A 26,414-nucleotide genomic window follows, 5' to 3' on the forward strand; every position below is an offset into this window, starting at 1 on the left:
GTGTCCATCACAGAAGAATCTCCTTTAAATCGCCGATGTTCATGTACCGGAATCATCCTCTCAGATACCAAACTCGTATGGGATGCATGAGCAATGTGTGGTATACCAAAATCCCAATGCCAACGGTGTGCGAGACGGTCGTGGGCCGTTTCCAATGTTCTAGCAGCTGGTTACTTGTTGACCAATAGCTGTAATCTGATATGCCGCTGGGTGTCCATTATAAAGGAATCTTCCTGAAATTCTGGTAGGAGACGTAGTAGAATCATCTTCTGCAATGCTGAACTTGTAACGGGCTGCTTCCTCCAGCATGCTCGTCCGCTTCTTCCACCAGATTATTGGCGCGTGCGTCGCTATTTGGCGACAGGCCGGTATTAACCGGCGCATTTCCTTTCCGCACTTCCGTCTTGCGCTTTCCTGATGGCATAGCGACGATCAAACGACAAACAATGAGTATATACTTCATTAAACAATCAAAAGCAATGACCGACAACGATGATAAACCGAAAACGCTTCCTTCCACTTGCCAACTCCACCGTACGCATGTCAAGACCAATACTACCGTAATCCGCCTCCGATCTTCATGTCCAATTCTTCCTACGGTAGCTTTAGTTTTCCTCCTCTTCGTTTTCTGCAGGAATAATTTCGCTAGTTCGGTCCATGTCCGCTACATACTCGTGGATGCCATATCAACGACTGGGATAAAAATTCAGAATCCCAAGTCTGATATTGTACGGGAATTCTACGGCACATTCACACTGATGCAGCGGCTGTTCACGTGTTAACCGAAAGAAGTTTGCATACCGCTGATATCTGCCAAATTCTATTCACATATACGGCTGCAATTCATACATAACTTCGTTAAATATTGGAAGTTGGTGTACCAGAATCATCCTCTGAGATGACAAACTAGTATGAGATGCATGAGCAATGGGTGGAAGACCAAAATCCCAATGCCAACGGTGTGCGAGACGGTAGTGGGCCCTTTCCAATGTTCTAGCAGCTGGTTACTTGTTGACCAATAGCTGTAATCTGATATGCCGCTGGGTGTACATTATAAAGGAATCTTCCTGAAATTCTGGTAGGAGACGTAGTAGAATCAGCTTCTGCAATGCTGAACTTGTAACGGGCTGCTTCCTCCAGCATGCTCGTCCGCTTCTTCCACCAGATTATTGGCGCGTGCGTCGCTATTTGGTGACAGGACGGTATTAACCGGCGCATTTCCTTTCCGCACTTCCGTCTTGCGCTTTCCTGATGGCATAGCGAAGATCAAATGACAAACAATGAGTATACACTTCATTAAACAATCAAAAGCAATGACCGACAACGATGATAAACCGAAAACGCTTCCTTCCACTTGCCAACTCCACCGTACGAATGTCAAGACCAATACTACCGTAATCCGCCTCCGATCTTCATGTCCAATTCTTCCTACGGTAGCTTTAGTTTTCCTCCTCTTCGTTTTCTGCAGGAATAATTTCGCTAGTTCGGTCCATGTCCGCTACATACTCGTAGATGCCATATCAACGACTGGGATAAAAATTCAGAATCCCAAGTCTGATATTGTACGGGAATTCTACGGCACATTCACACTGATGCAGCGGCTGTTCACGTGTTAACCGAAAGAAGTTTGCATACCGCTGATATCTGCCAAATTCTATTCACATATACGGCTGCAATTCATACATAACTTCGTTAAATATTGGAAGTTGGTGTACCAGAATCATCCTCTGAGATGACAAACTAGTATGAGATGCATGAGCAATGGGTGGAAGACCAAAATCCCAATGCCAACGGTGTGCGAGACGGTCGTGGGCCGTTTCCAATGTTCTAGCAGCTGGTTGCTTGTTGACCAATAGCTGTAATCTGATATGCCGCTGGGTGTCCATTATAAAGGAATCTTCCTGAAATTCTGGTCGAAGACGCATAAGAATCATCTTCTGCAATGTCGAACTCGTAGAGGCCATATGAGCGACTGGGATAAAAATGCATAATCCCAAGTGTGATATTGTACCGGAATTCTACGGCACATTCACACTGATGCAGCGGCTGTTCACGTGTTAACGGAAAGAAGTACGCAGACCGCTGATATTTGCCAAATTCTATTCACACATACGGCTGCGTGTCCATCACAGAAGAATCTCCTTTAAATCGCCGATGTTCATGTACCAGAATCATCCTCTCAGATGACAAACTAGTATGAGATGCATGAGCAATGGGTGGAAGACCAAAATCCCAATGCCAACGGTGTGCGAGACGGTCGTGGGCCGTTGCCAATGTTCTAGCAGCTGGTTACTTGATGACCAATAGCTGTAAACTGATATGCCGCTGGGTGTCCATTATTAGGGAATCTTCCTGAAATTCTGGTCGGAGACGTAGAAGAATCATCTTCTGCAATGTCGAACTCGTAGAGGCCATATGAGCGACTGGGATAAAAATGCAGAATCCCAAGTGTGATATTGTACCGGAATTCTACGGCACATTCACACTGATGCAGCGGCTGTTCACGTGTTAACGGAAAGAAGTACGCAGACCGCTGATATTTGCCAAATTCTATTCACACATACGGCTGCGTGTCCATCACAGAAGAATCTCCTTTAAATCGCTGATGTTCATGTACCAGAATCATCCTCTCAGATGACAAACTAGTATGAGATGCATGAGCAATGGGTGGAAGACCAAAATCCCAATGCCAACGGTGTGCGAGACGGTCGTGGGCCGTTTCCAATGTTCTAGCAGCTGGTTACTTGTTGACCAATAGCTGTAATCTGATATGCCGCTGGGTGTACATTATAAAGGAATCTTCCTGAAATTCTGGTAGGAGACGTAGTAGAATCAGCTTCTGCAATGCTGAACTTGTAACGGGCTGCTTCCTCCAGCATGCTCGTCCGCTTATTCCACCAGATTATTGGCGCGTGCGTCGCTATTTGGCGACAGGACGGTATTAACCGGCGCATTTCCTTTCCGCACTTCCGTCTTGCGCTTTCCTGATGGCATAGCGACGATCAAATGACAAACAATGAGTATACACTTCATTAAACAATCAAAAGCAATGACCGACAACGATGATAAACCGAAAACGCTTCCTTCCACTTGCCAACTCCACCGTACGCATGTCAAGACCAATACTACCGTAATCCGCCTCCGATCTTCATGTCCAATTCTTCCTACGGTAGCTTTAGTTTTCCTCCTCTTCGTTTTCTGCAGGAATAATTTCGCTAGTTCGGTCCATGTCCGCTACATACTCGTAGATGCCATATCAACGACTGGGATAAAAATTCAGAATCCCAAGTCTGATATTGTACGGGAATTCTACGGCACATTCACACTGATGCAGCGGCTGTTCACGTGTTAACCGAAAGAAGTTTGCATACCGCTGATATCTGCCAAATTCTATTCACATATACGGCTGCAATTCATACATAACTTCGTTAAATATTGGAAGTTGGTGTACCAGAATCATCCTCTGAGATGACAAACTAGTATGAGATGCATGAGCAATGGGTGGAAGAACAAAATCCCAATGCCAACGGTGTGCGAGACGGTCGTGGGCCGTTTCCAATGTTCTAGCAGCTGGTTACTTGTTGACCAATAGCTGTAAACTGATATGCCGCTGGGTGTCCATTATTAGGGAATCTTCCTGAAATTCTGGTCGGAGACGTAGAAGAATCATCTTCTGCAATGTCGAACTCGTAGAGGCCATATGAGCGACTGGGATAAAAATGCAGAATCCCAAGTGTAATATTGTACCGGAATTCTACGGCACATTCACACTGATGCAGCGGCTGTTCACGTGTTAACGGAAAGAAGTACGCAGACCGCTGATATTTGCCAAATTCTATTCACACATACGGCTGCGTGTCCATCACAGAAGAATCTCCTTTAAATCGCTGATGTTCATGTACCAGAATCATCCTCTCAGATGACAAACTAGTATGAGATGCATGAGCAATGGGTGGAATACCAAAATCCCAATGCCAACGATGTGCGAGATGGTCGTGGGCCGTTTCCAATGTTCTAGCAGCTGGTTACTTGTTGACCGAAAGAAGTTTTCACACCGCTGATTCCTGTCAAGCTGTCATCCCGTATACAGCTAGGTGTCCAGTACAATGTGGAAACGCTTTTCTTGCAGTAACTCGTTTCTTCTGTAGCAACCTGATAATCAAGTATTAATATACGGTGTTTTGTGTTGCCTGGTTATGTTGTGTACCGTTTGCTGACTTAATTGTAATATTATTGTTAATATTATTAAAGTTTTTTTTGATGGGGTTTTGTTGAGTATGTTAACTTACTGTGATTTTTAATCAAGATGCGGCTTTAACCGTGATGTCCAGCAGATCTGATCTTCAGGTTCTTTCAGCGAAATGGAAAGTAGTAGGCGGTGCAACTTGTATTTTTCAATTAGTCTAATGCTTTTCACATGATGGGAAAACTGCGCAATTTTTATGTCATTTTGCTTCACGAATGAAAACAATGGAATTGTCAATAGTAAGGACAAGCAAAGAGTTCAGACAATTGCTTCACTTCTTCAAGCACTTTTAGTTTAGTACTTACTTGATAATTTTTTTGGATTTTTTTCGTTCCTATGCAGTCCGGGAGAGTCATCCACGTGGTATGAATGAATCGTAACTCCATTGCTATTGCTCTGCTGTCAAGTGTTGAAGGCGTGGCTGCCTCTGCCCGGTGCTCCTAACTACATCTGTTTTGGACGCCTGTTTCCATTGAACTATCTGACTCGATGGACAGAAACGAGGACATCGTAGCACTTACTGTATAATTTACTGTTTTTTCCACATACAGTTGGCTGCTGAAGAGGCGAAAAATTTGCCAAACAGTAGGGCAGGATTTGACGTTTGATGACATCTTGGATCGATGCGGCTGCGTGGCACCCCCATGCACCTGACTCTCCGGAAGCTAGCCGCAGCGCGGAATTTTCAACGTTGTCAGTTGCGCTTAAAAGATTTTTTTAGATTCATTGTGATTAATTTCTACGCTTCATACGCTACTTTTCTATCCTCTTTAACGCTCCTGATTGTTTTTTCTTTTGCATCCGTATTATTTAATAGAACTATTGAAGGATGCATATTTTTGTCAGGTTGACTGGATTGAATTATATTTTCAGCCGTTGTTTTTCTGCTGCCATTATTGTTGTTGAAATAATTGAAATTAATTAATTTGTGATCTACTAAATGAATTCGGTTATTTGCTACCGGACCTGGGGAAAACCTTTTAAGTATATTTGTTACGTGGCACAGATAGCACATTATTATATTAACCATAAATTAACCGCGTGAACATAGTCGATTGGAAGTGTGTGGACGTGTTCGTATCGTAGTGTTTGTTCGTGTCTATTGGCTGCTTAATAAAGATTTTGCATATTATTTTGTGATTGGTGTACGTTGTTGACAACAATTAAAAGTTCCATTATTGATTCTTTATTTTTCAAAAATTTAATATGATCCATGACGGCAGTTTATTTACAGCAAATGTGGATAAAACGCAAAACACTTTAAAACTAGTTGTGCTGTTATAAAAATAATTATGTGTGATAAAACAGAAGCAGGTATAGTTTTTTATCGCGGTAAAATTGAGAATTTATAAATTTTCTTGTAAAAAATGAAGAATAGTTGCCGACATATGTTCTATAGCACTGGCTCTTCTTAAACCATGTCGTTCATTGGGAAATATCTTTAGTTGGTACGGTTTGCCAGCGCTGATCATTGCTTCGATTAACAACGCAGTGTGCTTGAAATGGACATTTTGATCTTTCAAACCGTGCATTAAGAGCAAACGATTGGGTTCGTCTGGAAGTAAGCTTATAGAATTTAACAGCGACGCTTTGTTATAATTATCTTCGTGCTCTTCCGGCATGCCCATGTAACGTTCTGTATATGCTGAGTCGTACAGGTGCCAGTCAACTACTGGTGCACCGGAAATTGCTATCTGAAATGGAATAGAAAAGCTTCCTCAGAATACTGTTGCGGGAAATTTCTTATTTTTCTGCGCTAAAATTGCATCCGAAGTTTTGTAACCTATTTGACTTGAAATTTGAATGCCGCAAATAAAATGTAAAGTTCGAAACAATTGAGAAATAAATATAAAAGAAGTTATTCGCAGATCGTTATACGCACAAATTATACAAGAAATGATGCAAACAAAAAAGTAGAAATTGCAATTTCTGTTTAAATTAAATAACACATTATGATGATCATCGCTAAATTAGAATAAAGTACGACCTACTTTGAAGAGATTAGGATGCTTGGCCAAGGCATTTATTGCTAAATAACCGCCTAAAAGAATAATTGCTAAAAATTCTGAGAAGAAATAGAAGAAAAAATGAACAAACCATACGACCAGCCCATCACTACCACTCGCTTCATGTCTATGCATTTGTTTTGCGAAGCGACGTAACGCAATGCGTGCACTTGATCCTCAATCTCGACACATCCCTGAACATGTGAATAAGGTAAGAGAAAAAAACAAAAAGAAGTAGAAGAAGAAGAAAAAGAAGGAGATAAGCAATGAAAAAGGCCTTATCAAATTTTACCATTCTGCCACCGATGGCAATTTCCAATTGTTTCCCTCGATACGCAGAACCACGACCGTCCACAACCAGAACAACATATCCCATTTTCATAAATAACGGCAAACAAAGGAAGCTGAAATGAGTGGATCATTTTTCAAATTTTCCAATTCACAAAAAGTCGACAAAACCCAAAACGCCAATGAAGAAGTGCACATACGTGGGCCAACAATTGCGTACCATTTGCGCGCATGGTCCGCCGTAAACGAACAATATGGTCGGACGGGGCGTGGCAACGGCCACATTGGACGGAGTAAATAGCATACATTGCAACTGATATCCACCGTCGGGACCTTCACATTCCAACAACTGTGGCGGTGACACTTCGCTGGTAAAACGACTCCAAATTGATTCGTGAAATATTCGAACGGGCGGCGGCAGTGGACAAACACCATTCTGAAAGTAGAGAATACTTGCATATTTTCACTAGTGGAACAATAATTTCACAAACAAAACACCTCCCTCCACGTACCATCGCTGGATACGGCGCCACCGATATAATAAGATGGGATGCAGCAGATGGCAGCACGTATTTCAGGTCGTTCGAGAAGAACGTCTCAAATTTTAACGCATATATAACACATTCGCCGGGAGTGACGAAATTTGAACGAAAAACTGCCAACAGTGTATAATCGTTGCTAAAACCGAATGGATTCCCTTCGTCTGTGTTGCCGTAAAAACTGCCCAACGTGGAAATGCGTATCGGCTTCGTCGTTGGACAAATGTAACTCGTCGCATAACTAAACGGCGCAAAATTACACCAATCAGCTAAGACAGGCTTTACTTCTACTGAGCTATTGCTTGAAACGTTTGTTAAATTAAATTTAAAGTCGAAAATTGATTAGCAAAACATCCATATGAACAAAAATTAACTATAAAAATTATACAACAAAATGCAAGTCTAAATCTATATGAATGTACTTACAGATGAGATTCAAGAGGATTATCAGCGAAGCCAAGAAAATAGATCAAACTTCGTTTCTCATCAACGCTCACCTGAAAATAAAAGTTGACCAAAAAAACAACGAAAAATGCCATTCAATAAGATAAATGCAAACTGAAGGCAAAATTCCAACATTCATTACAACGTTCGAATTAGTACTCGTCGAAAAAAAACAGAAAAATTCTGAATATTATGCTATTTTTAAAAATTCATCACCCCTGAATTTCAACCCCATTCTCTCTGTGAGCTTCGAAGTTTTTCCTTTTATGATTACTCAGAAATTAAAACAAATGAAAAAAAAATTCCCGCATGCCAAAATCGCTAACTTGCCTGCATATCCGAGAAAACATCCCACTGGCCGAATGTGAGCTGCTTCTCTGACAGTACCGTAGGCGTAGTGTCCAACGTCGGCGTGCCGAAATTTTCTTCCACTGAGGCTGTTCGTCGACTTTCGACTAAATACAAGTGACGGTAGTCTGTTTTCCATGAGCACCAGATAAAACGCACCGTATCCGGACTAACAGGAGTCAAGAATTTAATTCCAAAATGATTCTGAAAAAATGATAAATTTGTCCAGTGGACCCAATGGTGACCCAAACGAACAGCAAACGACAGCAAAATCTTCCGCTTACCGGGATCCAAGTGTCCGACTCTTCCGTGTAAAGGAAGACCAAATGCTTCTGGGCATCGGCTTTGCGAACGTCGTTGTTGTCAGCGCAGTCGTTGGGCAGAAACCATTCCAAAGGAATGCAAATGACCGAAACGCGCCGCTGTAAACGATCCATCACTTTCAGCCAGATGCTGTTTGAAACAAGCGGTCGAACAGAATTAAATTTCATTTTGATTAGCAAAATAATGCGGTAACTTTCGCTTACGCGCTTCCGTCTGGCAACCAGCCGGCATTCACCAAATATTCCGCCCAAGGAACCAATTTGATCAGTCGTTCTGGAAAATTACGCTCCCACACTTCGACCTGAAATTGGTGGTGAAATTCAACATGCTCCAAAAATTCCACTTCATTCACGTCTATCAAACAAAAGCCGATGGCAAAAATCATACATCAGGAAAAGATGTCCTGTATTTGAAAATCACCGAATACACTTTCACGCACCACTTGGGATTCAGACCTCCTAAATCAATTGCACAATATAGCAACAAGAGATTCAAATAATCTGCTTGCTCACCAGCAAAAGCGTAAGGGAGACACTCGAATTTATCAGGGCTCATCGTGTAATCAGAAAGTAGAATACTTGGCAACATTTTATCGTTGTATCCTTCAACAAGCAAAAAATATTCATTGCCATCTGAAAAAAAACGACACATAAAGAAACAAAAAATGCACATTCGATTATATGGAAGCTACTCGAAGTTGGGGACCACCAGAATCCTTCCTGTCGATTGAATTCTTCTCGTATTATATAAGGTGGAAGACCGTAAGACCAACTTTGACGTGACGGAGAATGTTCTAATAATGAAAATCACCAGTCAACAATTATGATGGATAAAAATGAATGACAGATACATTTTCAAATTCGAACCACAACAAACACAGAAGATAATAAAAGATAATCAATTAATTGTATTCAGCGAGATAAGGAAATCTTGCGACTTCCACTGAACAACTGAATTACTTGGATTTGCTTTGCGCATCCTTGATGCTCGATGACAAAAATATCATCGAACAGTGAAACGGATGCAAAATATTAATGATTTAATAATCAAAGATAAAAAAGAAAGAATAAATAACAAAGATACGCAGGCATTACCCAATGTGACGGGCACCGCTCCAGTAGAAACGTGGACATTTCTGTCGGCCACAAACGCGAAAAGCCTTTCATTGCCAGGACATACAGTTATATTTTCCGGAACGAGAGGATCAATATTGACAAGACACTGAATTCGTCGTTTGTCCTCAAATTAATTAATTAATTAATTAATTAATTATAAACAGAACAAATATTGCTTGAATTTCTCTCACCAGCGGTACTTCATCAACTAGTCGCATCAGACGGCTTTCCTGAGAATAATAGAACGAATTGCTGGCAACGTGACGGGAAAATTTGCACATGTTGAAATCCAACGGATACTGAATAATGTGATCACGACTGTCGTCTGTGGGCGGATGCTGGAGTTGGAAGGAAAGAAGGGCAAAAAAAAAGAAAAAAAATCATTCTAAAACAGAACCACAACCCGCCGGACAATACGAACGTAAGTATTGCAGAGCGTCTTCCAGAATGGTGGACCAACTGACCGTAGCTTGCAGTTCCTGTCGACCACGATGTCGGTGTACAGCAGTCGACTGCCCAGTTCGCGTTCCAAGAAGCCGAAGCTGTACAAACGGAAAATGCGATCGTTCGGCAGGTGAGGGGAATTTTCCAATTTGGGCAGATGGTCAATGGCGTCCTGGTGGTCAAGCCTTTCGATGAAGCTGCGGAACGTCAAGTAGTGCGTGCGAAAGTACCAATCGCGCAGGTCCACCTCCATGCGGTACAGGTGCGATAATTCCAACAGCTCTGGAAAACTGTACTCTTTTCTCTGCTTTGATGTTTCCTCGTCCATCTTCGGTGCGTTCTCTTCCGTTCGGTGTTCCAAACTAAAAAATAATAGTAATAAAAAGGAAGAAAAAATTTTAAATCTTAAATCTCTTTAAAAAATAATTATAAATCGTAAATGTAGAGAAGAGATCCAAAGAAAAAAATAGTACAGACGGATAGGCCGGCCAACAATACTAATGCAATAAACAAATACAAAACAACAAATATAAATAAAAACAACAAAATATTCATTTTAATATACACACATATGCGCACATAATATAATGTAACATAATTTTCATCCTAAAGTACAAATTATTGTATGCAAGTTCCTCGTTTTTCACATTTCAACTTGCACATATATACATATATTAATGGTCACCAGACTGACTGCCCAAGAAAACAAAATCTTCTCACAACTGCATTTCATCATCACTTTCACCAGACAAATTTCAGTTCTGAAAAAAATAAAACTTGACAAAGTGAAAACATTTCTAAAACGGCACGTTTTATCGCATTACAAAGTAAATACAATTTTCTTTTTCACTACGTGATCTGGCCGTATGCAACGCTAATCCAGCCCAAAAAGTGCGCTGCTGAAAATGCAAATCAAAAATGGTGTCTGTAAGTTAAAATACAATAGTAGCAAAGCTTTACGGCTTCCCAAAGAAAAAGCCTCAGTCAACGATAATAAGACTTAGGTGGAGCAAATTCTGGATCGCGTTCTTCTCTACGTTCTTCTATCCAACTTGTCCCTAAAGTAAAGTAAATTAAAATCAAACACATATTATATAGCATATTCACAAAACAATTATTTCAGTAATACTTTTCTTCTTGATTTCATCCCATGGTCGAACGTGGATTGCCCGCCTTTTAGCCCGTTCTTCATCTTCGGCTTTCTGTTCATCGGGAGCATCATCCGGCATTGGAATATCATCGACGTTCTTCTCATCTTCTGTCATGTTTGGGAAAACTAGAAAATTTACATCACAATGATTGTTTTTTAAAAAATCATTTCTAAAGGACAAATTTTTATAAAGTATCTTCCACAACTGTCAACAAATTTTAATTCCGACTACATTTAGCATAATCTTACGCTCTGGAAATGAACCAATTTGACGTCTCTCTGCAACTTTTTCAAGTCGAGCTTTCAAAAGCAACTTTCTTTTCTCCCGTATTCTTTCATTTTTCGCTCGATGTATCAAAGTCTAAAAAAATATCATGTCAAATGCATAAATAATCAAGATACATATATATATTTTTTTAAGGAGAACCAATTAAACAAAAACAACATCTAAACTGCAATATGCTATCAAGAACGTTCAACAACAGAACTGCGCTAAAATTTAATTAGCATTACATAAAATGTAAACAACAATATAAATTAATACTAAATGTGACAAAAAATATTAATAACCTGCTGACGAGCTTCGTCTAACATTTTCATTTGTTCCTGACGTTTTTGTTCATCAAGTGAAAATTCATAGTATGATGCACCATGTACAATGGGTTCTGCAAGCAGTAATCGCAGGATTATGTAACCAACAAAAAACAACAACAACAACAGACGAACCGTTTCCAAGAACATGCTGATAGTGAACAGGAGCCGCACCAGTTGAAGAGGTAACTTCATTTTCCCATTTTTGCCTTTGCAGCTCTCGTTTCATATCTTTAGACATCAGTTCCGTTTCCGAATTCCAAGAAACACCGTGCTGAGATCTATTCAATATTGACATTATAAATACAATAATACCTAAAATCATACATACCGCAAAGAATTTTTATCGTCTATTGCTTTCATCTTCGGCAAATCTTTCTTTAAACAAACGCGATTCCTTCCAGCAAAATCAGTGTACTCCACCCATTCATCACCAAGTTTTGATGCTTCAAAAGATTTCTTGCTTGACAAAGAGCTTTCTTCGTCGGATACTTCGCTATCCGATGAGGACTGTAACTTATCTTTCTGCTCAAAATTAACCAGATACGTTGTTTCGTTGTATACATCAGGTTCATCTAACTCATAAAAACATCAATATATTAAAATAATTCCAAGCACAAAGAACAACATTCATAAACACTGCACATAAGAAAACAAAGTAAGCTAACAATAAAATATGATTGAAATTTTTTCAGCAAATCAATATTATACCAATCTTTCTTTATTGCAAATACTATAGCATACTGTAATACGATGCCATCGCCCCACCCATATAAATTCTTTGTCTGAAATAGTTATTTACTTAAATAAAAGATATAAAAGTAATAAATATATCTAAGAATTTACAAATAAAAACTATAAATTATATAGAATACAATAAAAATAACTACTACTATTGCTGCTACCAAGAACAATATTTGAAATCGATACCCTTCTTAATTCCTGCCTTCAACTGTTCGTAAAGTGCTGCTTTCTCTTGCAATTTCTGCTTAGACTGCATCAACTGTCGTTCCCTTTCAAATATTTCTGGATCAGATAAATTCTTTTTCGCAGCTTTAGACGTATTGGCTTCCTTCATCAACCGGCGTCGTTCTGCCAATATTGGCTAAAATAAAAATAATAAAAAAAACCATAATATATAGTAAACGTAGTATTACCTTTCCTTTCACGTACAAATCAGATGCATTATATTGATTAGAATCTTTTTTCTTCGCTAGAAGTTCCTTTCTTTTGTGCAATTCAGCTTTCAAATCAAAGAGCTAAATCATAAGTTCAATTATTAAACTTATTTTTTACAAATAAAAAATGCTTAAAATACCGTTGAAACGCTAGGCTTCATTGTACCAGACATTTCCCTGAAGACGATTATATTTCTTGAAAGACTAAAATACAAAAAAGCAATAAATTGATATTAAGAATTTAAGAAGCATTTTAATATATAAAAATCTACTCTAATCAGCAGACTGAAACCAAGAAAAAAATTTTAACATAAATACTGAAATGACAATTTAAATAGAATCACATTTATCCAAATACAGTCGGTGACACATCCTAAGTAAATCAGAGCGGGTAAATAATAATTTAAAGATTCATAACAAAATAAGCTTTCAAGAAGAATAATTCAAGACAAAAAAATAACACCATCTAACAAAACCAATTATCCCACCGCAATACGTGTCCAATCTTACAGTAAAGATTGGCTATAACATGCTTTAATTTGATAAAATAGTATTATAAATTAATATTCGTTTATACTACAAGCATTTTTAATGTAAAATCAATCATACAAATGCAATATTCAGCACCTACCTTTATGTTATACATCTACTTAATTACAGTAACGCTACAGTATGAATAACGATAATGATTTTTTTTATTACAAAAATAAGGACATTTTTATATTTTATTAGAAATAATTTTAAAAAATTAAAAAAATTTTAATGTACCTGTTGGTGACAAAACCGCTGTCGCCTGCGAACCAGTGGACTGTAATTCTATTCGGCGGTAGGTCAAATCAACAGTGATAACCTAACCGCAATCTGGTTCAGGTTCACTTCTGAACGTAATGCAAAACGAAACAAAACGGTGGAATCACACACTATATTCAGTGAAGGTGCAAGCTGGGGAACATGAAGGTGCAAGCTGAGGAACAGGTACAAACGGGCAGGGATGACTCACAACTAAGTACACTAAAGCACATTCACAAAACAGAACGTTTATCACCGTCACTACTCCCCAGATCACGCATTCGCTCCAACTCACAAACTCCTATACATCCGGTAACTACCGTACCCTGAATTCAGGTACTAAACAACAGGATTCGTAATCGAAATAATTTCCAGCAGTTCCATTTTCTAATAAAGTAGTAAAAAATTATCGAAAATGTTTTGATTTTGCAAAACTTTGTTTTCATTTTATAATGTAACAGAATTACAATCAGAACTGAACTTGAAAGGTGCAAGGCATGCATGTCAGAAAATTTGTTGGTAGATGAACAATACCGCATACTCTTTTTTGCCTGAAACTAGTGACTGTTAAGAGAAAAATCGAAAAAATAACAGGAAATCAGTTTTATCTGAGGGTCTAAATTTTAAGCTGCATGGTTAATAACAGTTATAATAATTTGCATAATACTGATTCAGTGATCTTCAATGATCGAACTCGGTGCTGCAAATCCTTGCAACTTAACTTGCAACGGTGCTGTTTTAAAACTGTGCTTGATGAGCCACCGGGTGAAATTTTTACCAAGTGTTGGACAATTCTGATTAAAGTTGTGAATTTATTGAATTTTTATTTTGAACAAATTTTAGTTCAAGTCAAACACAAAGACCAAAATGGAGTGATATTATTATTAATCAATGTTTGTAATGATGAAAGCATGCAAACGACGAAATGCTTTATTTTCATTTTTAAGACCTAATAATTCAAAGTTTCTTTTAAAAAACTATCAATGGAATGCTGAATTTTGCTAGTGGCTAAATAAAAGTATTTCCATTTGTTACTTTCAAATTTAAAGAACAAAATTCAAACAGGCATACCTGCACTGCGCTGTACACAGCAAGTTACACTGAAATACTGCACGTTCACTGTTGACAAGTGAGAAAACAATTTCAAATATTTCAGTTGGTAATCTTTTTTTCACACATTTTCTAGATACAAGTAGAAATATTTCTTTGCAGTTTTCATACTGAATAGAAAAGAATTGATTTATTGAATAATGCAGATTGTGACGACAGATTTATACGTTGTTCATATTTTTTTAATCTTTTATTATACAAATTACTTTTTTGATCAATACAAATAGCATTATTTATTTAAAAGCAAAGTTGATATTTTTTCGATTATTATCATCGAAGATATCATTAGTAAAAGTTTTGCACATTTTTTGCAATCAAAAAGAATTAATAGAATAAATAATATTTGATTTTTATCATCATTTTCAATATTATTGCAGTGTGTTTATCAATGATAAAAAGCAAAATGTAACGCATCCAAATGGAAACACAGTTAATAATTAAACTTCTCCCGAACATTGCGTTATTGATGTGCATCAATGAGAAATGCTGAATAATATTGAGTTATTTTGTTACACAAAGTTCAAGATTGTGTAGAATTTAATAAGCACTTTATTCGTTTGTAAAAAAGGCTTCTGTTCTTGCTTTTTGTTAATTTATTTTTCAAAGTAATATTGTTTATAATCAATTGCCATATTTTTAGCATAATTTTATCCGCATAATCAGCAGCAGTAGTATGATTTTGTTGCAAGGTGATGGTTCTTTTACTGTTTCAATCGATTGTCGTTTTTTATGCGGTTACATTTAAGTATCATTTATCTGTTGGATTTTTATATTTACAACACCAGCTTGCTTGTTGGGACGTGAAAATAGAAATTTGTTCTTTGTTAACTTATCTTTATTTGATTATCAAGAATGAATAATTTGTACATATGAGAAATAATTTTTGTTGTTCTATTTATGTGCGGAAGGAATTAACGTGAATAAGAAATTTAAAATATCCTCAGATTGATCTTAAGTTACAGAATTGGATGTTTATTTATCTATTTGCATATGATCGAAATGCAGATGCAATTTGCTTTAAGCACATGGTTACGTGGATGTTTCGTCGCCGCAAGCGGCGTAAATCATCACCGTTGATGCTGTCAATCAAGACGTGATCGAATTTATGAAAATTGACGTTGATGCATGCGCAGACTAAACTACTAAAGACGAGACTGTCGTCGACCGGCCTTGCAAAATAAATAGAATTTTAAAATTGGGGGAGAAATCAAGAAAAAAAATTTTTTCTTTCATTTGTTTATTTTAACTATTACCGTATCCTTGCAATCATTATTTCTTTGCAATATCGAATGTGAGAACAAAAATTTGGTCGAACAGTTTCATAAAATAATGAACTGCTCTTTATGATTATTATCATATACGTGCCCGCCGGTCATTTTATTTAACGCTGGCCATTTTATTTTTCCTGTATAAGTCAAAAAATCATTCAATAATATGTTGTTTTGATTTTACTCATAACTTGTTTTTCCAGAAATAAAGTATATCACGTTAATAAAAAAATTTTTGACAGCAGCATTGATTTGTTGCATTTTTCAGTACCGTTTAGGCTGAAATTACAAATTGAAATATGTATTATTATTATTATTATTATTATATTAGAACTTCTTTTGTAATTCGTTTTTTAAATTAAAATTTTTATCCCTACATTTTGAATAGAAATTAAAAGATGTTACTGACGGTAGTTACAAAAATGATTGTCAAGTATATTTGCTGACAAACAAGTCATTGCGAATGATCATCGCGGCTGTGCGTGCACGCGCGTCGACTAGTTCGGAGTTTGTTGTTGCTGCGGTGACGTTGTTGCCAACGTCTGTTGATTTCGCATTCTTTTTCCCTTGTCCACACATATGAGCTTGATTATTTCCTTATTATTGTTGTTGTTATTTGTTTTTTAGACGCTTACTTATTTCTTTTTGTTCAACAGGGACAATGGCCAGTTATTCGACATATTTGACTCGTGAGAAGGAAGAAGAATTGAGAGCCATCGCCAAGGCAATCGTCGCACCCGGCAAAGGTATTCTTGCTGCCGACGAGAGTACAGGTTGGTTTTTAGAAAGAGAAAATTTTTTGTTTTTTCAATTTAAGCTGGTGATTATTTTGCATGAAATAAGACTAAAAATTGCGCTATTCTGTTTGTTTCAGGCAGTATGGCGAAACGGCTCGCCCCGATTGGACTTGAAAACAACGAAGAAAATCGACGCAAATATCGTCAAGTGTTGTTTACTTGCGATCCTTGCATGGCAGAGAACATATCTGGCGTGATCATGTTCCACGAGACAATGTACCAGAAGACCGACAGTGGTCAGAGTTTTGTGGACCTTCTTCGCAGCCGTGGAATTATCCCCGGAATTAAAGTGGACAAAGGTGTTGTCCCGTTGGCCGGCACAATCGACGAAGCAACTACACAAGGTACTGGATGATTCAGATTTTTTCTGCAATTCAAATATTGACGATACATTGATTGATATAGGTCTTGACGATTTGAATGCTCGTTGTGCACAGTATAAGAAGGACGGTGCACAGTTTGCAAAATGGCGTTGCGTGTTGAAAATCGGCCGCAACACACCGTCTCATTTGGCCATGATGGAAACAGCGAACGTGTTGGCTCGTTATGCCAGCATTTGCCAGCAGGTAGAAATGCGAATGTTTTTTTCTATTCCTCAACTTGACGACTTTTTTATTTTACGATTGTGTGTTTTGCAGAATGGTCTGGTGCCGATTGTGGAGCCGGAAACACTACCAGACGGCGATCACGATTTGGCTCGATGCCAAAAAGTCACCGAAACCGTGCTCGCTTACACTTACAAAGCGCTGTCAGATCATCACGTATTTTTGGAAGGTACTTTGCTGAAGCCGAACATGGTCACACCGGGCCAGTCTTGCCCGGTACGTGCTACACCTGAAGAAATTGGTCTGGCCACTGTCACCGCTCTGCAGCGTACTGTACCGGCTGCTGTTCCTGGTGAGAAGTTTTTTCTTTTCTTTTAATTTTATTGTTTGAAATTTTCAAACGTCATTTGTCAATACTTGAAGGTGTTGTGTTCTTGTCTGGTGGACAGTCCGAAGAAGAGGCAACAGTGAATTTGAATGCGATCAATCAAGTACAAGGCAAAAAACCGTGGGCCTTGACTTTCAGCTACGGTCGAGCGTTGCAAGCAACCGTATTGGCAACTTGGAAAGGGCAGCCGGAGAATGTTCAAGCTGCACAAGCGGAATTCATCAAACGCGCAAAGGTTGACATTTTTATTTTCTTGCAGACAAATTTGCATTGCTTGCTTATTTTTACAAATTTTTGTTTTCAGGCCAACGGTTTGGCGGCGCAAGGCAAATACAGTGGCCAGTACGCGAGCAATAAATCCAAAGAAAGTTTGTTCGTAGCTGGACATGCATACTGAAAGTTTTTCATGATTACTGAGTGGATTTTTAGAAATTTTCCACGTCACTATTATTTAGTTTGCGTAAATTTATTGAATGAATAATAATTTTAGTAGGTGTTGTTTTGATGGTGGTATTCGTTATCTTCCTCCCCTCTCAGATGAATGTAGATTTCTGTTTGACAACACATTTTGCCAAGTTGCCATTTTAAATGGCCATTATCAGCTCGTTAAATCCAAATAGGCAAGCAACACTGTGTGAATGGATGGCAATTTTCCAGTTATTCTAGATTATTCTATTCTATTTAATTGTGATAGACTTTATCTTATTCTGTCATTTTTTCCATTCTGAAAATGATCTGCATAGTGTTGTGATTGATTTAATTGGTGAATAAAATTTTTGTCTTTGACTTTGTTTTGCATCATTTTTGAAATGTCGATGAAAAAAAGACTGAAGAGTTGTTTTTCGTCAATATAAATTTGATTATACAAGTTGTTTGTTAGTTCATTTTATTTATATGCTGTCTTTTGGGTTATTTTTGATTTGACGACTTGTTTTTGAATATGACGTTAACAATGTTTGTCATTTGTTTTCAACGAAACCCACTCTGTGAGCTGGGTGGAATTTAAAATTGCTCCCTTGAAAATGTTTATTTCCAATGTGCAAGTGGAAATTTAAAGTGGAGGATGTGGAAAAACAATCGTGAAAGAGCAGTTTTTCTGTCGACAGCGTATTTGTTGTTAAAACGAAGCAATCGATACGATTGATACGAACGCAAGCGGCCAGCCAACAGCTGATTGTGACGGAATTTATCGATCGGCATGTAATTCTTCGGCCTAGCAGGCAGACTAAACCAAACGATGTTTACTACTATTGGGCTGCTGTTTGAAAAGATGCTCGGCTGTTGGGGAGAAATTAGATCGTAGCTTGAAGCTGATTATGTTCAATAAATTTCAAAACAACATTCAACTTTTGAAACTGGAAACTGCTTTTACACTTGATCGCGCTTTACGTGATTGTCTGTTGTTGTTGTTTTTCGCATTTACTGACAAATTATAAAAAGGACAGAGACATTAAATTTATTATTTTCGATAAAATGTCATGAAAAAAAGATGCCAAGCCGAATTACAAGATTTTTTGTTAAACAGAAATATCACTGCTTCAATGTTACTTACTTATCATTTATTTGCATAATCACAGTGCATATTAAATTGTGTGGATTATCAAAAAATTAAGTTGTTATCTAAATGTAAATTTTTTTAGTCTATATTTCTGAAAACAATAATATTTTTGAAAAGCACTGATTTCAATTTATTTTTGTTGTAAACACGTACAGTATCTACTACCTGATTATCTTCACACCGTAATCACGAGATATGTGGAGTTGCGGTGACGTGCGTTGGACTCTTTGGTGACGTGCGTGTCCTTTGTTTTTCAGCCGAGTGGTCAATCTATCGTGTTACGATCTTGGTTTCAGTGTTTTTTGCCCACCTGTTTGAGTTTTTTTAAAGGAACGATGTGAACAATCAACTGAGTTTTGTTGATTCACGCTTGATGTTCAAGGAAGACAATCGCGTATGAGCAGTTAGAATGGCGTTTGAGGGAATCGAAAATACCGTCTACTAAAATTGAAGAACAATTTTCTCGTCATTGCGTTCGCAACCTTCTGGTCCATGACCCGAAGCTGGGTAATTGCAACGAAACAGTAAGCTTCGGATAGCATGCAGTAAGTTTTCCGGATGAGCGAACAGTGGATCGAGGTTCCAACGAATCAGGAAGAGTTTGGAACATCCTGTGGCAACGAGAGTCGACACTCTCACGTTTCATTTACCAGAAAGTGTGGTGCCGTCGACCACTTGGACAGTGGCTGTTTTGGATAGAAAAGTTGGAAGATTTGCATCATTATATGGATCACTTTTCATCGGGCCTGTATTCAGGTTCATATGGAAGATAATGACATGATTGACGTGTACGTCTTCGCGGAGGCATCTGAGAAGGAATAAGAATGGATGGTCTACCTCCGTCTGGTTCTCAAGGATGATCGAACTGAGGTTTGTTTCATCGCGACTGAATCAAGGCTAGCTCTGATAAAAGGTCTCAGCTTACCACGACTGGAACTCATGGCGGCTCTGGTGCGCTCACGGTTGATCATCTATGCGAAAAGGGAACTGGCGATGAGCATTCCACACAGTGACCGATGCTTTGAAAGCGCGTTTCCAATCAACAATGGCTAACGACGAACGACGGTGGAAGCTGTTCGTAGCCAACAGAGTAAAGGAGATTCAAGATCTCTCCCAACTGTTGGAGACGCTGTCGTATGAAAGACAATCCACCAGACTTGGTCAGCAGGGGCTACCCGTTGCACACACTTCTTGCGTACATCGTGTGGTGACCAGAGCTGGACATCAATGGCATTCTGGGCCAAGCAGAGACCGAAAGCCTCAGATGAACATCACTGCTGTCTATAATCACGTCGTTGAGGCGGAACATGGAGGACGTCATCGACCCAACACGTTTCAGCAAGTTTGAGAAACTTCTGCGGCACATTTTACCCATATTTTATCCAGAACGCGCTGGCACGCACCAACAAAGCTACGGTTTTGATCTCAATATGATTGGAAATTGATACGTATCCAGCATGATACATTTTCTGAGTATCCACCTGAGTGCTGAACCTGCACCATCAAAATCCCGGACGTTCCATCAAGCCGACAAGTTGCTGACTCCAATTCCTCAATCAAAAGTGTGAGAACGTGCTTCTTGACACATAAAGTAATAGAGTGGGAATTCATCAATGACTGAGCTCCTTGGTGCGGGAACTACTGGGAACGATTGGTCCGGTCAATTGAAAAAGTGGCGTTGGCAGGCGTGCTGGGTCGAAGCAGGACAGAAGCAGAGAAACTGTGTACAGGCTTCTGCCGAAATCAAAGCCAGCTGTATGTACCAGCAATTAAATAATCGATGTCGACGAATAATAATCGACTGTTTTGATGATTCACGTTCGATTGGTCAAGGAATACAGTCCCTTACGAGCGGGCGGAATCGCGCCTGGGGATTTCCGAAGTACATTCCACTGAAATATGTGAAGATCCAGTTGCTCGCGTCATTGCGTTTGCAACAATTTTCATTGATTATTTATTCAAAGCAAGAAATTGAAAATTGAATTGTTTGTTCAACGTGTTCGTCATCATCATTACGTTTCAGCAACTCGCATCGCACAAAATTCAATAGTACTTGTTTATATTTTGTTTTTTTCTGGTTTATTTTGACTTCTGTAGGACAGCTGTACATCGTTTTTTATGTATTTTTTATGGTGATTACTTTTGTATTTTTGTGCATAATGTTTAGTCATTATTTTTTTTAATAAAATGTTTTTTTGAATAATACCGTCCGATGTAATTTTGTTTCATGTGTCAAATTGAGTTTTATTAATATGCAATATTGACAATATATACAACAGATAGTACATAATGCAGTGACATGAAATGAAAAAAAAGGGAATGGCGTTTTTTTTTATTTTTTGAGAAAAAATTGTGCATACGTACACTTGTGCGCATAGGAGAAGCCTCTATTGTTCACATCATTCTTCCTACTAGTGTGAGAATAATGCACAAAGCACTGAAATTTAGTGATAATAAATTTATTCCATTAAAACGTTTCATCTTTTCACAACAAAACAAATTACAGCAATTCTAATTTCATGAACTAAATTATGCTATTTATTTCATTCAAATGATCATCAATGTTGTAACTTCAAGTGTTGTATACATCGGTGTAGAGATGATTTTCATAAATAAAATATTCGTTTTTTTTTGAAAAAAGAATTTTTTTATTAGTTATATTTATTAATGAATTTTTAAACATATCCATTTAACAGTCGAGTGGAGATTTTTTTTGGATTATTTACAATTTGAACAGTTAATACTTGCTTTCCAAACCAACGGATGACTGTAATTTGAATTGAACCAAAGGAGTTGTATTGTTTTCTAGTTATATTGAAATAAATTATTAATGTTGAAGCAATTTTTTGTTCATTTTAATTGTTATACTTTATAATTTGTCAAGTTGAATTATATTTGAAATGTGTTCGGTGAAAACGTTCAGATGAAGAAAGATAGATGTTTGTATCAAGTAATTTTGGAGCAAGTTGAATTGAATAGAATGGTGAAAACTGGCATTGTTTATTTCATTAATTTTTCATCGGCAGTGTTTTATGGTAAGTTCGAATATTTCAAAATTAATTTGTTGAGTGTTTTATTTAAATTTCACAAATATATTATCATTTACATTTGTTCTGTTTGTAATTTGTTCGTTTACTTGATTTTTTTTCCACTTGGCATTTGAGTTTCATGTGTTACGGTGTAAAATAATGTTGTTGTGTTGATTGTGAGAATTTGCATGTTGCACTTTTGCACAATTCTACACGTTGTCGGTAATTATCAGCTTGATCTTTTCAATTTTCCAGTCGTATTTGTACTGTAACTTTGGAGAATTGTTTTTATCATTACAAGAGAAAAAAGCACTAGTATAAAAAAAGAATCGACATTCGTTGTCGATGAAAATGTTTCCTTTGCAAAGTTGAATTCATTTTTGTTTAAAAATTCCCCTCCATTGGTTCCACTGGTGAAAAGTTCCACAATAGGAGGAAGAATTTTCCATTCTGAGAATTGCAAATGCCAAAAAGCTTCACGGTTGCCTTGATCATCAAGCTCCGTTGCATAATCCGGTCGCGATTAGTGCAATCGATGCCCACTGAGCGGAGCACAAGGCCGCGGACTGCTTTTGTCGTTTCGATGAATAACGAAAATGATTAGCTCGATTTTAGACCGCCGCCACTGCGGTGCCGGCAGTGCTGTTTAAACTGACGCGCGACGGCTGCTTCAGCCGAGCAGCAAATGCTGTTCCGGTGTGGTAAATTGTAAACTTTTCATTTCCATTTTATCATCTCTTAATTGCTTCTTCTTCTTCTTCTTATTTATTTATTTATTTTGTTTTTTCCATTTTATTATAATTTTTGAAAATTTTTGCTTAGCTTCGTTTTGTTGAATTCAACAATTCCAATTCGAAACTGGGAAGGTTGTTTTTTCTTAAATTACAGTAAACTGTACAAGTGAACAAAAACAATTTACATTTACAGTATGTGTAATTTGAAAAAAATAGGAAATGGAATTTTATCGAATGATTGTGTTGATGAAAGTAGTATTTTGTTGGTGGTTTTGTTTGAAATTGAAACCGAATATTGGCCGGATTGTTTGGGGGAAAATGAATGAATAAATAATTCTCATGTTCAATAAGATTTTCCTGTTAAATTTTGAATCTATTTGTTTGTTTGTTTGTTAATGGAAATTGCAACGTCAACAAGAGAGTTGATGAATATTTTTTTTATCGATTGTCACTTTCTACAGCGTCTGGTTGTTTCCAACGGACGACAAGATGATGAGCTGGCTAGCTGACTGACGTGTGTGATTGATGTGCAGGAAGATGTTCGATTTTGTTCTTTTGATTTTCTGTTGAACAAAAAGCACCGTTTGCTTATCATTACAATCAGCAGCATATTTAGCGTTGTCTGAGAAATTGACTTGCCTCGTCCCTCGGGATGTGAATTTTTCCCTACCAGCAACGCCAATTTGCACAATTTTCACTCGATCAATGGCAAACGTTGATATATTTTAGTTGTTTTGTTTTTTTATTATATTTTGAAAATTTAAATTTTGATTATTATGAACTATTTTGTTGTGATACGAAAAGTGTCCATCATATCACTCAATAGGCGTATCAATATTTTAATAAATAAGCAATCTCAAAGTTTCTTCTTCTTCTTCTTCCTCTTTTTTGGTTCACCTCCATTTCCATTTGACAAAAATAATTAAAAATTATTACCAGTCGTCTAATTCGTCTTTTGTTACATTGTTTTTCTTTTAATTATTCGAATGCCGTTGCCGCTTGAGTGCTTTGTCAAAGATTTTGCCAAACAACGAGGAAATAATAATTTTTGAATATTATTAAGCCACCATTTCGCCATTATATATTATTAACCCGATTCGATGATCATTTTCGCCGTTTGAAAAATTGATCCGCGAGGTGATAACAGGAAATCGCTTCACGACGTGCCAGGATGGTCGTATATATATATTTTTTTTTGTTGTTGTTGCAAAAGGAAAAAAATTTAGCTGTTCAAATTGAAGCTTCTTCTTTAATTTGAACGGCGACGCTTTTCACGCTTCCAAGCAATTCCATTGTGCATTGTTCACTTTTTCAGCGGAAATGAGCATTCAAATTTATTTGCATTCCAAACGACCGATTACTTTTATTTTTTTTCACTTCTCTGTTATTTTATATTTGTTCTACAAATTTTCCATTCAGTCTGTTGTTTTCTGCTTGTTGAGATTCCAAACAACTTTGCTGCTTTCATACAAAATTTCACAAACACCGATCAAATAATAATAATAATAATACTGGTAATTAATTGATTTCCTTAGCATGTACCAGATAATTTTATTGATATTATTTATTAAATGATGTGCATCATTTTGTTTTTCGTTTTTTTTAATCATAAATTCTGTAGCAAATGTTCGTTTTGCAGTTGAATTTGCATCTCTTTTTGTGGTTTTCAATGAGTAGGAATTTGTATTTGTTGTTGCTGTGGTTTTGTGTTTTGCTCTGTGAATTAACTTTCATTTAAATAGATCAATTTGTTTCCAAGGGCAGTTCATTATTACACATTGCAGAATTGCAAATATTGTTCCCCATTGTCGCAACTTTATTGCTTGAAATTCAATTCACCTACAGTATTTTATTATTATTATTATCGATAAGTTGGTCTATTATTCAATGAGATATTTCCAATTGACTGATAACATCTTCACCTCCGGTCATCTTTAGTGTCATGTATTCGGTTGTAAATTGTTGTTCTTGTTGTTGTTGCTGAGTTTACGAATCAAGCATTCATTTATAAAACTGATTGTTTCTATGCTACATAATGCAATTGAATAATTCCATTTGAATTTTCAACCAAAACATCAATATGGTATGTTTTAATTTTTCACTTTTCTGCACTCAATTTATGTACACCTTTGCGTAATATATTTTTAATTTATTGCTTTCGTATATGTCTTTTATCGAATTAACATTTTATCGACCAGTCTATATGAAGTGCACTGTCAAATTTAAATTATTTATAATGACATTTTTGATGATAAATTATCATCATTTCTAAAAATTATGTCCAACTGCATGATGTTCAGTATTTTCTTTGTTTTTGTTGTCATCGTTGTTTGTCTTTCGTATGAAAGTTATTTATGCAAAGAAAAAAAATTTGGACAATTGCTTTATAGCAGTAGATAATTCGATCGATTTTGTCGAAAATATTTTAATGGCAATGTTCGATTGGTGAAGTTGATGAAATTTTATTACAACGCTTTGCGTTGCTTTTTCTTATTGACTTCTTTCTTGATCGATTCGTCAGCATGATCACACCTGAAAATTATTCGACTTGTTTCATATTTTATTATTATAATTCGTGTACAAAATTTGCATCGACGTGAATTGTTTTTTGCAGGAAATTTTGCATATGCTTCGAATGTAGAATGTTGTTGTTGATGCAGTTGTGATAAAAATTGAACAATTTTTGTAACATGTTCAAATTGAAAGTAAGTAACATTATTATTTGTGACTTTTCGATAAATTGTTGTTGACAAAATTCTATTGAAATATTTTGAAATGAGTTTCTTTTTTTCTCAAAAATTGATGCAAATTAAACAGATTATTTTTTTTTCAATAAAAGAAATTTTAATGTTAATTTATGTACAAATTTTTTGCAAATTGTAAAATGCAACCATACGAAGAACCAATCGATAGCTTTGGTTTAAGTCAGTTTTCATTTCGAATTAATCTGCAAAAGCATTTGTAATTGTGATTCGATTCCAACAGCTTTTTAATTAAACATCAAAGTCCCAGTTTGATTATTTTCTTTTAGATCAAGTTGAATGCATTTTGTTGAAAAATTTTTCATTTCCTAATGTTACTTCCATGAAATTTTTACCACATACAGAAATATGCATGTACGTTTGTGCGTGTGCATTTGCATATTATACTGAGGAAGCTTTTTTTTTCATATTTGTCAATTTTGAGCAGTGTTTTTTTGTGTGTAGAATTTTTGATGAAGTTAATTTTAATTTTCTCCCAAATTTTTCCTCCAATAATTGATTTTGTTGATAGATGTAAATAATTTTTTTTTAAATATAAGCATGATATTTCCTTTTCTTTTATTATTTTGATTTGTAAAAGATATGGATAGGAAAATTTTTGCGCATGAATTGAAACGTGCCGGACACAAAAGCAGTCTTTCTCTACTGGTTGTCCGTTATTACCCCAGCGAAATGGAACTGAGATCAGTTGAGAAGATAAAAGTGATGGTTAATTGGATTTTGCATATTGTCATTGTTTGGGTTTCAGGATTGAGTTAGTT

At 36.8% G+C, this 26,414-nt stretch overlaps 13 protein-coding genes across 13 annotated transcripts; 4 read left to right on the forward strand and 9 right to left on the reverse strand.

Annotated features, from left to right (window-relative positions):
- Positions 1-174: 174 nt before the first annotated feature.
- Tsp_09647 (hypothetical protein) lies at positions 175-750 on the reverse strand (the record flags this gene model as incomplete). Its single annotated transcript, XM_003374226.1, has 2 exons — positions 673-750; positions 175-414 (listed from the first exon to the last, which is right to left on the reverse strand). Coding segments are annotated over exons 1-2 (318 nt in total), but the record flags the coding sequence as incomplete, so codon positions are not given.
- A 346-nt stretch (positions 751-1,096) lies between these two features.
- Tsp_09646 (hypothetical protein) lies at positions 1,097-1,584 on the reverse strand. The gene is made up of 3 exons (XM_003374227.1): positions 1,507-1,584; positions 1,319-1,462; positions 1,097-1,291 (listed from the first exon to the last, which is right to left on the reverse strand). Exons 1-3 carry the CDS (start codon positions 1,582-1,584, stop codon positions 1,097-1,099), a joined length of 417 nt encoding a protein of 138 aa, XP_003374275.1.
- A 74-nt stretch (positions 1,585-1,658) lies between these two features.
- On the reverse strand, positions 1,659-1,964 carry Tsp_09645 (conserved hypothetical protein). Its single transcript, XM_003374228.1, has one exon. The coding sequence runs from the start codon at positions 1,962-1,964 to the stop codon at positions 1,659-1,661; it is 306 nt and encodes a 101-aa protein (XP_003374276.1).
- Positions 1,965-2,103: 139 nt separating this feature from the next.
- Positions 2,104-2,879, reverse strand: Tsp_09644 (conserved hypothetical protein). The gene is given in 4 exon segments (XM_003374229.1): positions 2,104-2,285; positions 2,302-2,533; positions 2,561-2,736; positions 2,753-2,879. The coding sequence occupies 4 exon segments, from the start codon at positions 2,877-2,879 to the stop codon at positions 2,104-2,106; spliced, it is 717 nt and encodes a 238-aa protein (XP_003374277.1).
- Positions 2,880-2,889: 10 nt separating this feature from the next.
- Tsp_09643 (conserved hypothetical protein) lies at positions 2,890-3,320 on the reverse strand. The gene is made up of 3 exons (XM_003374230.1): positions 3,243-3,320; positions 3,055-3,198; positions 2,890-3,027 (listed from the first exon to the last, which is right to left on the reverse strand). Exons 1-3 carry the CDS (start codon positions 3,318-3,320, stop codon positions 2,890-2,892), a joined length of 360 nt encoding a protein of 119 aa, XP_003374278.1.
- Positions 3,321-3,563: 243 nt separating this feature from the next.
- Tsp_09642 (hypothetical protein) lies at positions 3,564-5,081 on the reverse strand. Its single transcript, XM_003374231.1, has 7 exons — positions 4,999-5,081; positions 4,796-4,949; positions 4,552-4,686; positions 4,176-4,217; positions 4,056-4,152; positions 3,846-4,021; positions 3,564-3,818 (listed from the first exon to the last, which is right to left on the reverse strand). Exons 1-7 carry the CDS (start codon positions 5,079-5,081, stop codon positions 3,564-3,566), a joined length of 942 nt encoding a protein of 313 aa, XP_003374279.1.
- Positions 5,082-5,671: 590 nt separating this feature from the next.
- Positions 5,672-8,362, reverse strand: Tsp_09641 (dipeptidyl peptidase 8). The gene is made up of 12 exons (XM_003374232.1): positions 8,156-8,362; positions 7,850-8,075; positions 7,639-7,706; positions 7,506-7,576; positions 7,226-7,380; positions 7,039-7,136; positions 6,741-6,976; positions 6,545-6,656; positions 6,344-6,446; positions 6,238-6,287; positions 5,828-5,940; positions 5,672-5,801 (listed from the first exon to the last, which is right to left on the reverse strand). The coding sequence occupies exons 1-12, from the start codon at positions 8,360-8,362 to the stop codon at positions 5,672-5,674; spliced, it is 1,569 nt and encodes a 522-aa protein (XP_003374280.1).
- A 32-nt stretch (positions 8,363-8,394) lies between these two features.
- Positions 8,395-14,748, reverse strand: Tsp_09640 (conserved hypothetical protein). The gene is made up of 21 exons (XM_003374233.1): positions 14,740-14,748; positions 14,534-14,682; positions 14,130-14,256; positions 13,719-13,788; positions 13,524-13,668; positions 12,814-12,877; positions 12,653-12,754; positions 12,426-12,600; positions 12,207-12,280; positions 11,827-12,074; positions 11,631-11,776; positions 11,475-11,569; positions 11,154-11,265; positions 10,884-11,030; positions 10,755-10,812; positions 9,714-10,116; positions 9,502-9,648; positions 9,290-9,434; positions 8,887-8,988; positions 8,616-8,827; positions 8,395-8,496 (listed from the first exon to the last, which is right to left on the reverse strand). Exons 1-21 carry the CDS (start codon positions 14,746-14,748, stop codon positions 8,395-8,397), a joined length of 2,832 nt encoding a protein of 943 aa, XP_003374281.1.
- Positions 14,749-16,501: 1,753 nt separating this feature from the next.
- On the forward strand, positions 16,502-17,967 carry Tsp_09639 (fructose-bisphosphate aldolase class-I). The gene is given in 6 exon segments (XM_003374234.1): positions 16,502-16,613; positions 16,715-16,981; positions 16,998-17,203; positions 17,276-17,534; positions 17,606-17,805; positions 17,875-17,967. 6 exon segments carry the CDS (start codon positions 16,502-16,504, stop codon positions 17,965-17,967), a joined length of 1,137 nt encoding a protein of 378 aa, XP_003374282.1.
- Positions 17,968-19,059: 1,092 nt separating this feature from the next.
- Tsp_09638 (conserved hypothetical protein) lies at positions 19,060-19,901 on the forward strand. Its single transcript, XM_003374235.1, has 4 exons — positions 19,060-19,113; positions 19,284-19,336; positions 19,511-19,635; positions 19,675-19,901. The coding sequence occupies exons 1-4, from the start codon at positions 19,060-19,062 to the stop codon at positions 19,899-19,901; spliced, it is 459 nt and encodes a 152-aa protein (XP_003374283.1).
- Positions 19,902-20,173: 272 nt separating this feature from the next.
- Positions 20,174-21,110, forward strand: Tsp_09637 (hypothetical protein). Its single transcript, XM_003374236.1, has 2 exons — positions 20,174-20,470; positions 20,727-21,110. The coding sequence occupies exons 1-2, from the start codon at positions 20,174-20,176 to the stop codon at positions 21,108-21,110; spliced, it is 681 nt and encodes a 226-aa protein (XP_003374284.1).
- A 1,510-nt stretch (positions 21,111-22,620) lies between these two features.
- On the forward strand, positions 22,621-23,400 carry Tsp_09636 (hypothetical protein). The gene is made up of 5 exons (XM_003374237.1): positions 22,621-22,734; positions 22,773-22,858; positions 22,980-23,023; positions 23,046-23,083; positions 23,353-23,400. Exons 1-5 carry the CDS (start codon positions 22,621-22,623, stop codon positions 23,398-23,400), a joined length of 330 nt encoding a protein of 109 aa, XP_003374285.1.
- Positions 23,401-25,356: 1,956 nt separating this feature from the next.
- On the reverse strand, positions 25,357-26,387 carry Tsp_09635 (conserved hypothetical protein). The gene is made up of 2 exons (XM_003374238.1): positions 26,317-26,387; positions 25,357-25,423 (listed from the first exon to the last, which is right to left on the reverse strand). Exons 1-2 carry the CDS (start codon positions 26,385-26,387, stop codon positions 25,357-25,359), a joined length of 138 nt encoding a protein of 45 aa, XP_003374286.1.
- Between the last annotated feature and the right edge of the window lie 27 nt (positions 26,388-26,414).

Source organism: Trichinella spiralis, assembly GCF_000181795.1.
Source record: "Trichinella spiralis strain ISS 195 chromosome Unknown Scfld6, whole genome shotgun sequence".
In the NCBI taxonomy this organism is placed as follows: domain Eukaryota; kingdom Metazoa; phylum Nematoda; class Enoplea; order Trichinellida; family Trichinellidae; genus Trichinella; species Trichinella spiralis.

Bases quoted from the DNA above. Each gene is read 5' to 3' on its own strand.
- Tsp_09646 (XM_003374227.1), bottom strand. From the start codon at position 1,584: ATGTGCCGTAGAATTCCCGTACAATATCAGACTTGGGATTCTGAATTT. The intron at 1,463-1,506 runs GTATGTAGCGGA...TTATTCCTGCAG, and splicing joins CGTTGATATGGCATCTACGA to AAAACGAAGAGGAGGAAAAC. The intron at 1,292-1,318 runs GTCATTGCTTTT...TGTTTAATGAAG, and splicing joins TCGGTTTATCATCGTTGTCG to TGTATACTCATTGTTTGTCA.
- Tsp_09645 (XM_003374228.1), bottom strand. From the start codon at position 1,964: ATGGCCTCTACGAGTTCGACATTGCAGAAGATGATTCTTATGCGTCTT.
- Tsp_09644 (XM_003374229.1), bottom strand. From the start codon at position 2,879: ATGCTGGAGGAAGCAGCCCGTTACAAGTTCAGCATTGCAGAAGCTGAT. The intron at 2,534-2,560 runs GTGTGAATAGAA...GGCAAATATCAG, and splicing joins TGATGGACACGCAGCCGTAT to CGGTCTGCGTACTTCTTTCC.
- Tsp_09643 (XM_003374230.1), bottom strand. From the start codon at position 3,320: ATGTGCCGTAGAATTCCCGTACAATATCAGACTTGGGATTCTGAATTT. The intron at 3,199-3,242 runs GTATGTAGCGGA...TTATTCCTGCAG, and splicing joins CGTTGATATGGCATCTACGA to AAAACGAAGAGGAGGAAAAC. The intron at 3,028-3,054 runs GTCATTGCTTTT...TGTTTAATGAAG, and splicing joins TCGGTTTATCATCGTTGTCG to TGTATACTCATTGTTTGTCA.
- Tsp_09642 (XM_003374231.1), bottom strand. From the start codon at position 5,081: ATGCATCCTTCAATAGTTCTATTAAATAATACGGATGCAAAAGAAAAA. The intron at 4,218-4,551 runs GTAAGTACTAAA...ATTACAATTAAG, and splicing joins AAATCCAAAAAAATTATCAA to TCAGCAAACGGTACACAACA. The intron at 3,819-3,845 runs GTGTGAATAGAA...GGCAAATATCAG, and splicing joins TGATGGACACGCAGCCGTAT to CGGTCTGCGTACTTCTTTCC.
- Tsp_09641 (XM_003374232.1), bottom strand. From the start codon at position 8,362: ATGAAATTTAATTCTGTTCGACCGCTTGTTTCAAACAGCATCTGGCTG. The intron at 7,577-7,638 runs GTTTGCATTTAT...TTTTATTTTCAG, and splicing joins ATGTTGGAATTTTGCCTTCA to GTGAGCGTTGATGAGAAACG. The intron at 5,802-5,827 runs GTTAAATTCTAT...GCTTACTTCCAG, and splicing joins AATTATAACAAAGCGTCGCT to ACGAACCCAATCGTTTGCTC.
- Tsp_09640 (XM_003374233.1), bottom strand. The intron at 10,117-10,754 runs GTCTTATTATCG...ATTATTTTTTAG, and splicing joins CCAGAATTTGCTCCACCTAA to TTTGGAACACCGAACGGAAG. The intron at 8,828-8,886 runs GTAGCTTCCATA...GTTTTTTTTCAG, and splicing joins CTGGTGGTCCCCAACTTCGA to ATGGCAATGAATATTTTTTG.
- Tsp_09639 (XM_003374234.1), top strand. From the start codon at position 16,502: ATGGCCAGTTATTCGACATATTTGACTCGTGAGAAGGAAGAAGAATTG. The intron at 16,614-16,714 runs GTTGGTTTTTAG...TGTTTGTTTCAG, and splicing joins TGCTGCCGACGAGAGTACAG to GCAGTATGGCGAAACGGCTC. The intron at 17,806-17,874 runs GTTGACATTTTT...TTTTGTTTTCAG, and splicing joins AATTCATCAAACGCGCAAAG to GCCAACGGTTTGGCGGCGCA.
- Tsp_09638 (XM_003374235.1), top strand. From the start codon at position 19,060: ATGCCAAGCCGAATTACAAGATTTTTTGTTAAACAGAAATATCACTGC. The intron at 19,114-19,283 runs GTTACTTACTTA...AAACACGTACAG, and splicing joins AGAAATATCACTGCTTCAAT to TATCTACTACCTGATTATCT. The intron at 19,337-19,510 runs GTGACGTGCGTT...TTGATGTTCAAG, and splicing joins ACGAGATATGTGGAGTTGCG to GAAGACAATCGCGTATGAGC.
- Tsp_09637 (XM_003374236.1), top strand. From the start codon at position 20,174: ATGGCTAACGACGAACGACGGTGGAAGCTGTTCGTAGCCAACAGAGTA. The intron at 20,471-20,726 runs GTTTGAGAAACT...ATAAAGTAATAG, and splicing joins GACCCAACACGTTTCAGCAA to AGTGGGAATTCATCAATGAC.
- Tsp_09636 (XM_003374237.1), top strand. From the start codon at position 22,621: ATGCCAAAAAGCTTCACGGTTGCCTTGATCATCAAGCTCCGTTGCATA. The intron at 22,735-22,772 runs GTTTCGATGAAT...GCTCGATTTTAG, and splicing joins GGCCGCGGACTGCTTTTGTC to ACCGCCGCCACTGCGGTGCC. The intron at 22,859-22,979 runs GTAAATTGTAAA...ATTTTTGCTTAG, and splicing joins GCAAATGCTGTTCCGGTGTG to CTTCGTTTTGTTGAATTCAA.
- Tsp_09635 (XM_003374238.1), bottom strand. From the start codon at position 26,387: ATGACAATATGCAAAATCCAATTAACCATCACTTTTATCTTCTCAACT. The intron at 25,424-26,316 runs GTAATAACGGAC...AATAATTTTCAG, and splicing joins CTCAGTTCCATTTCGCTGGG to GTGTGATCATGCTGACGAAT.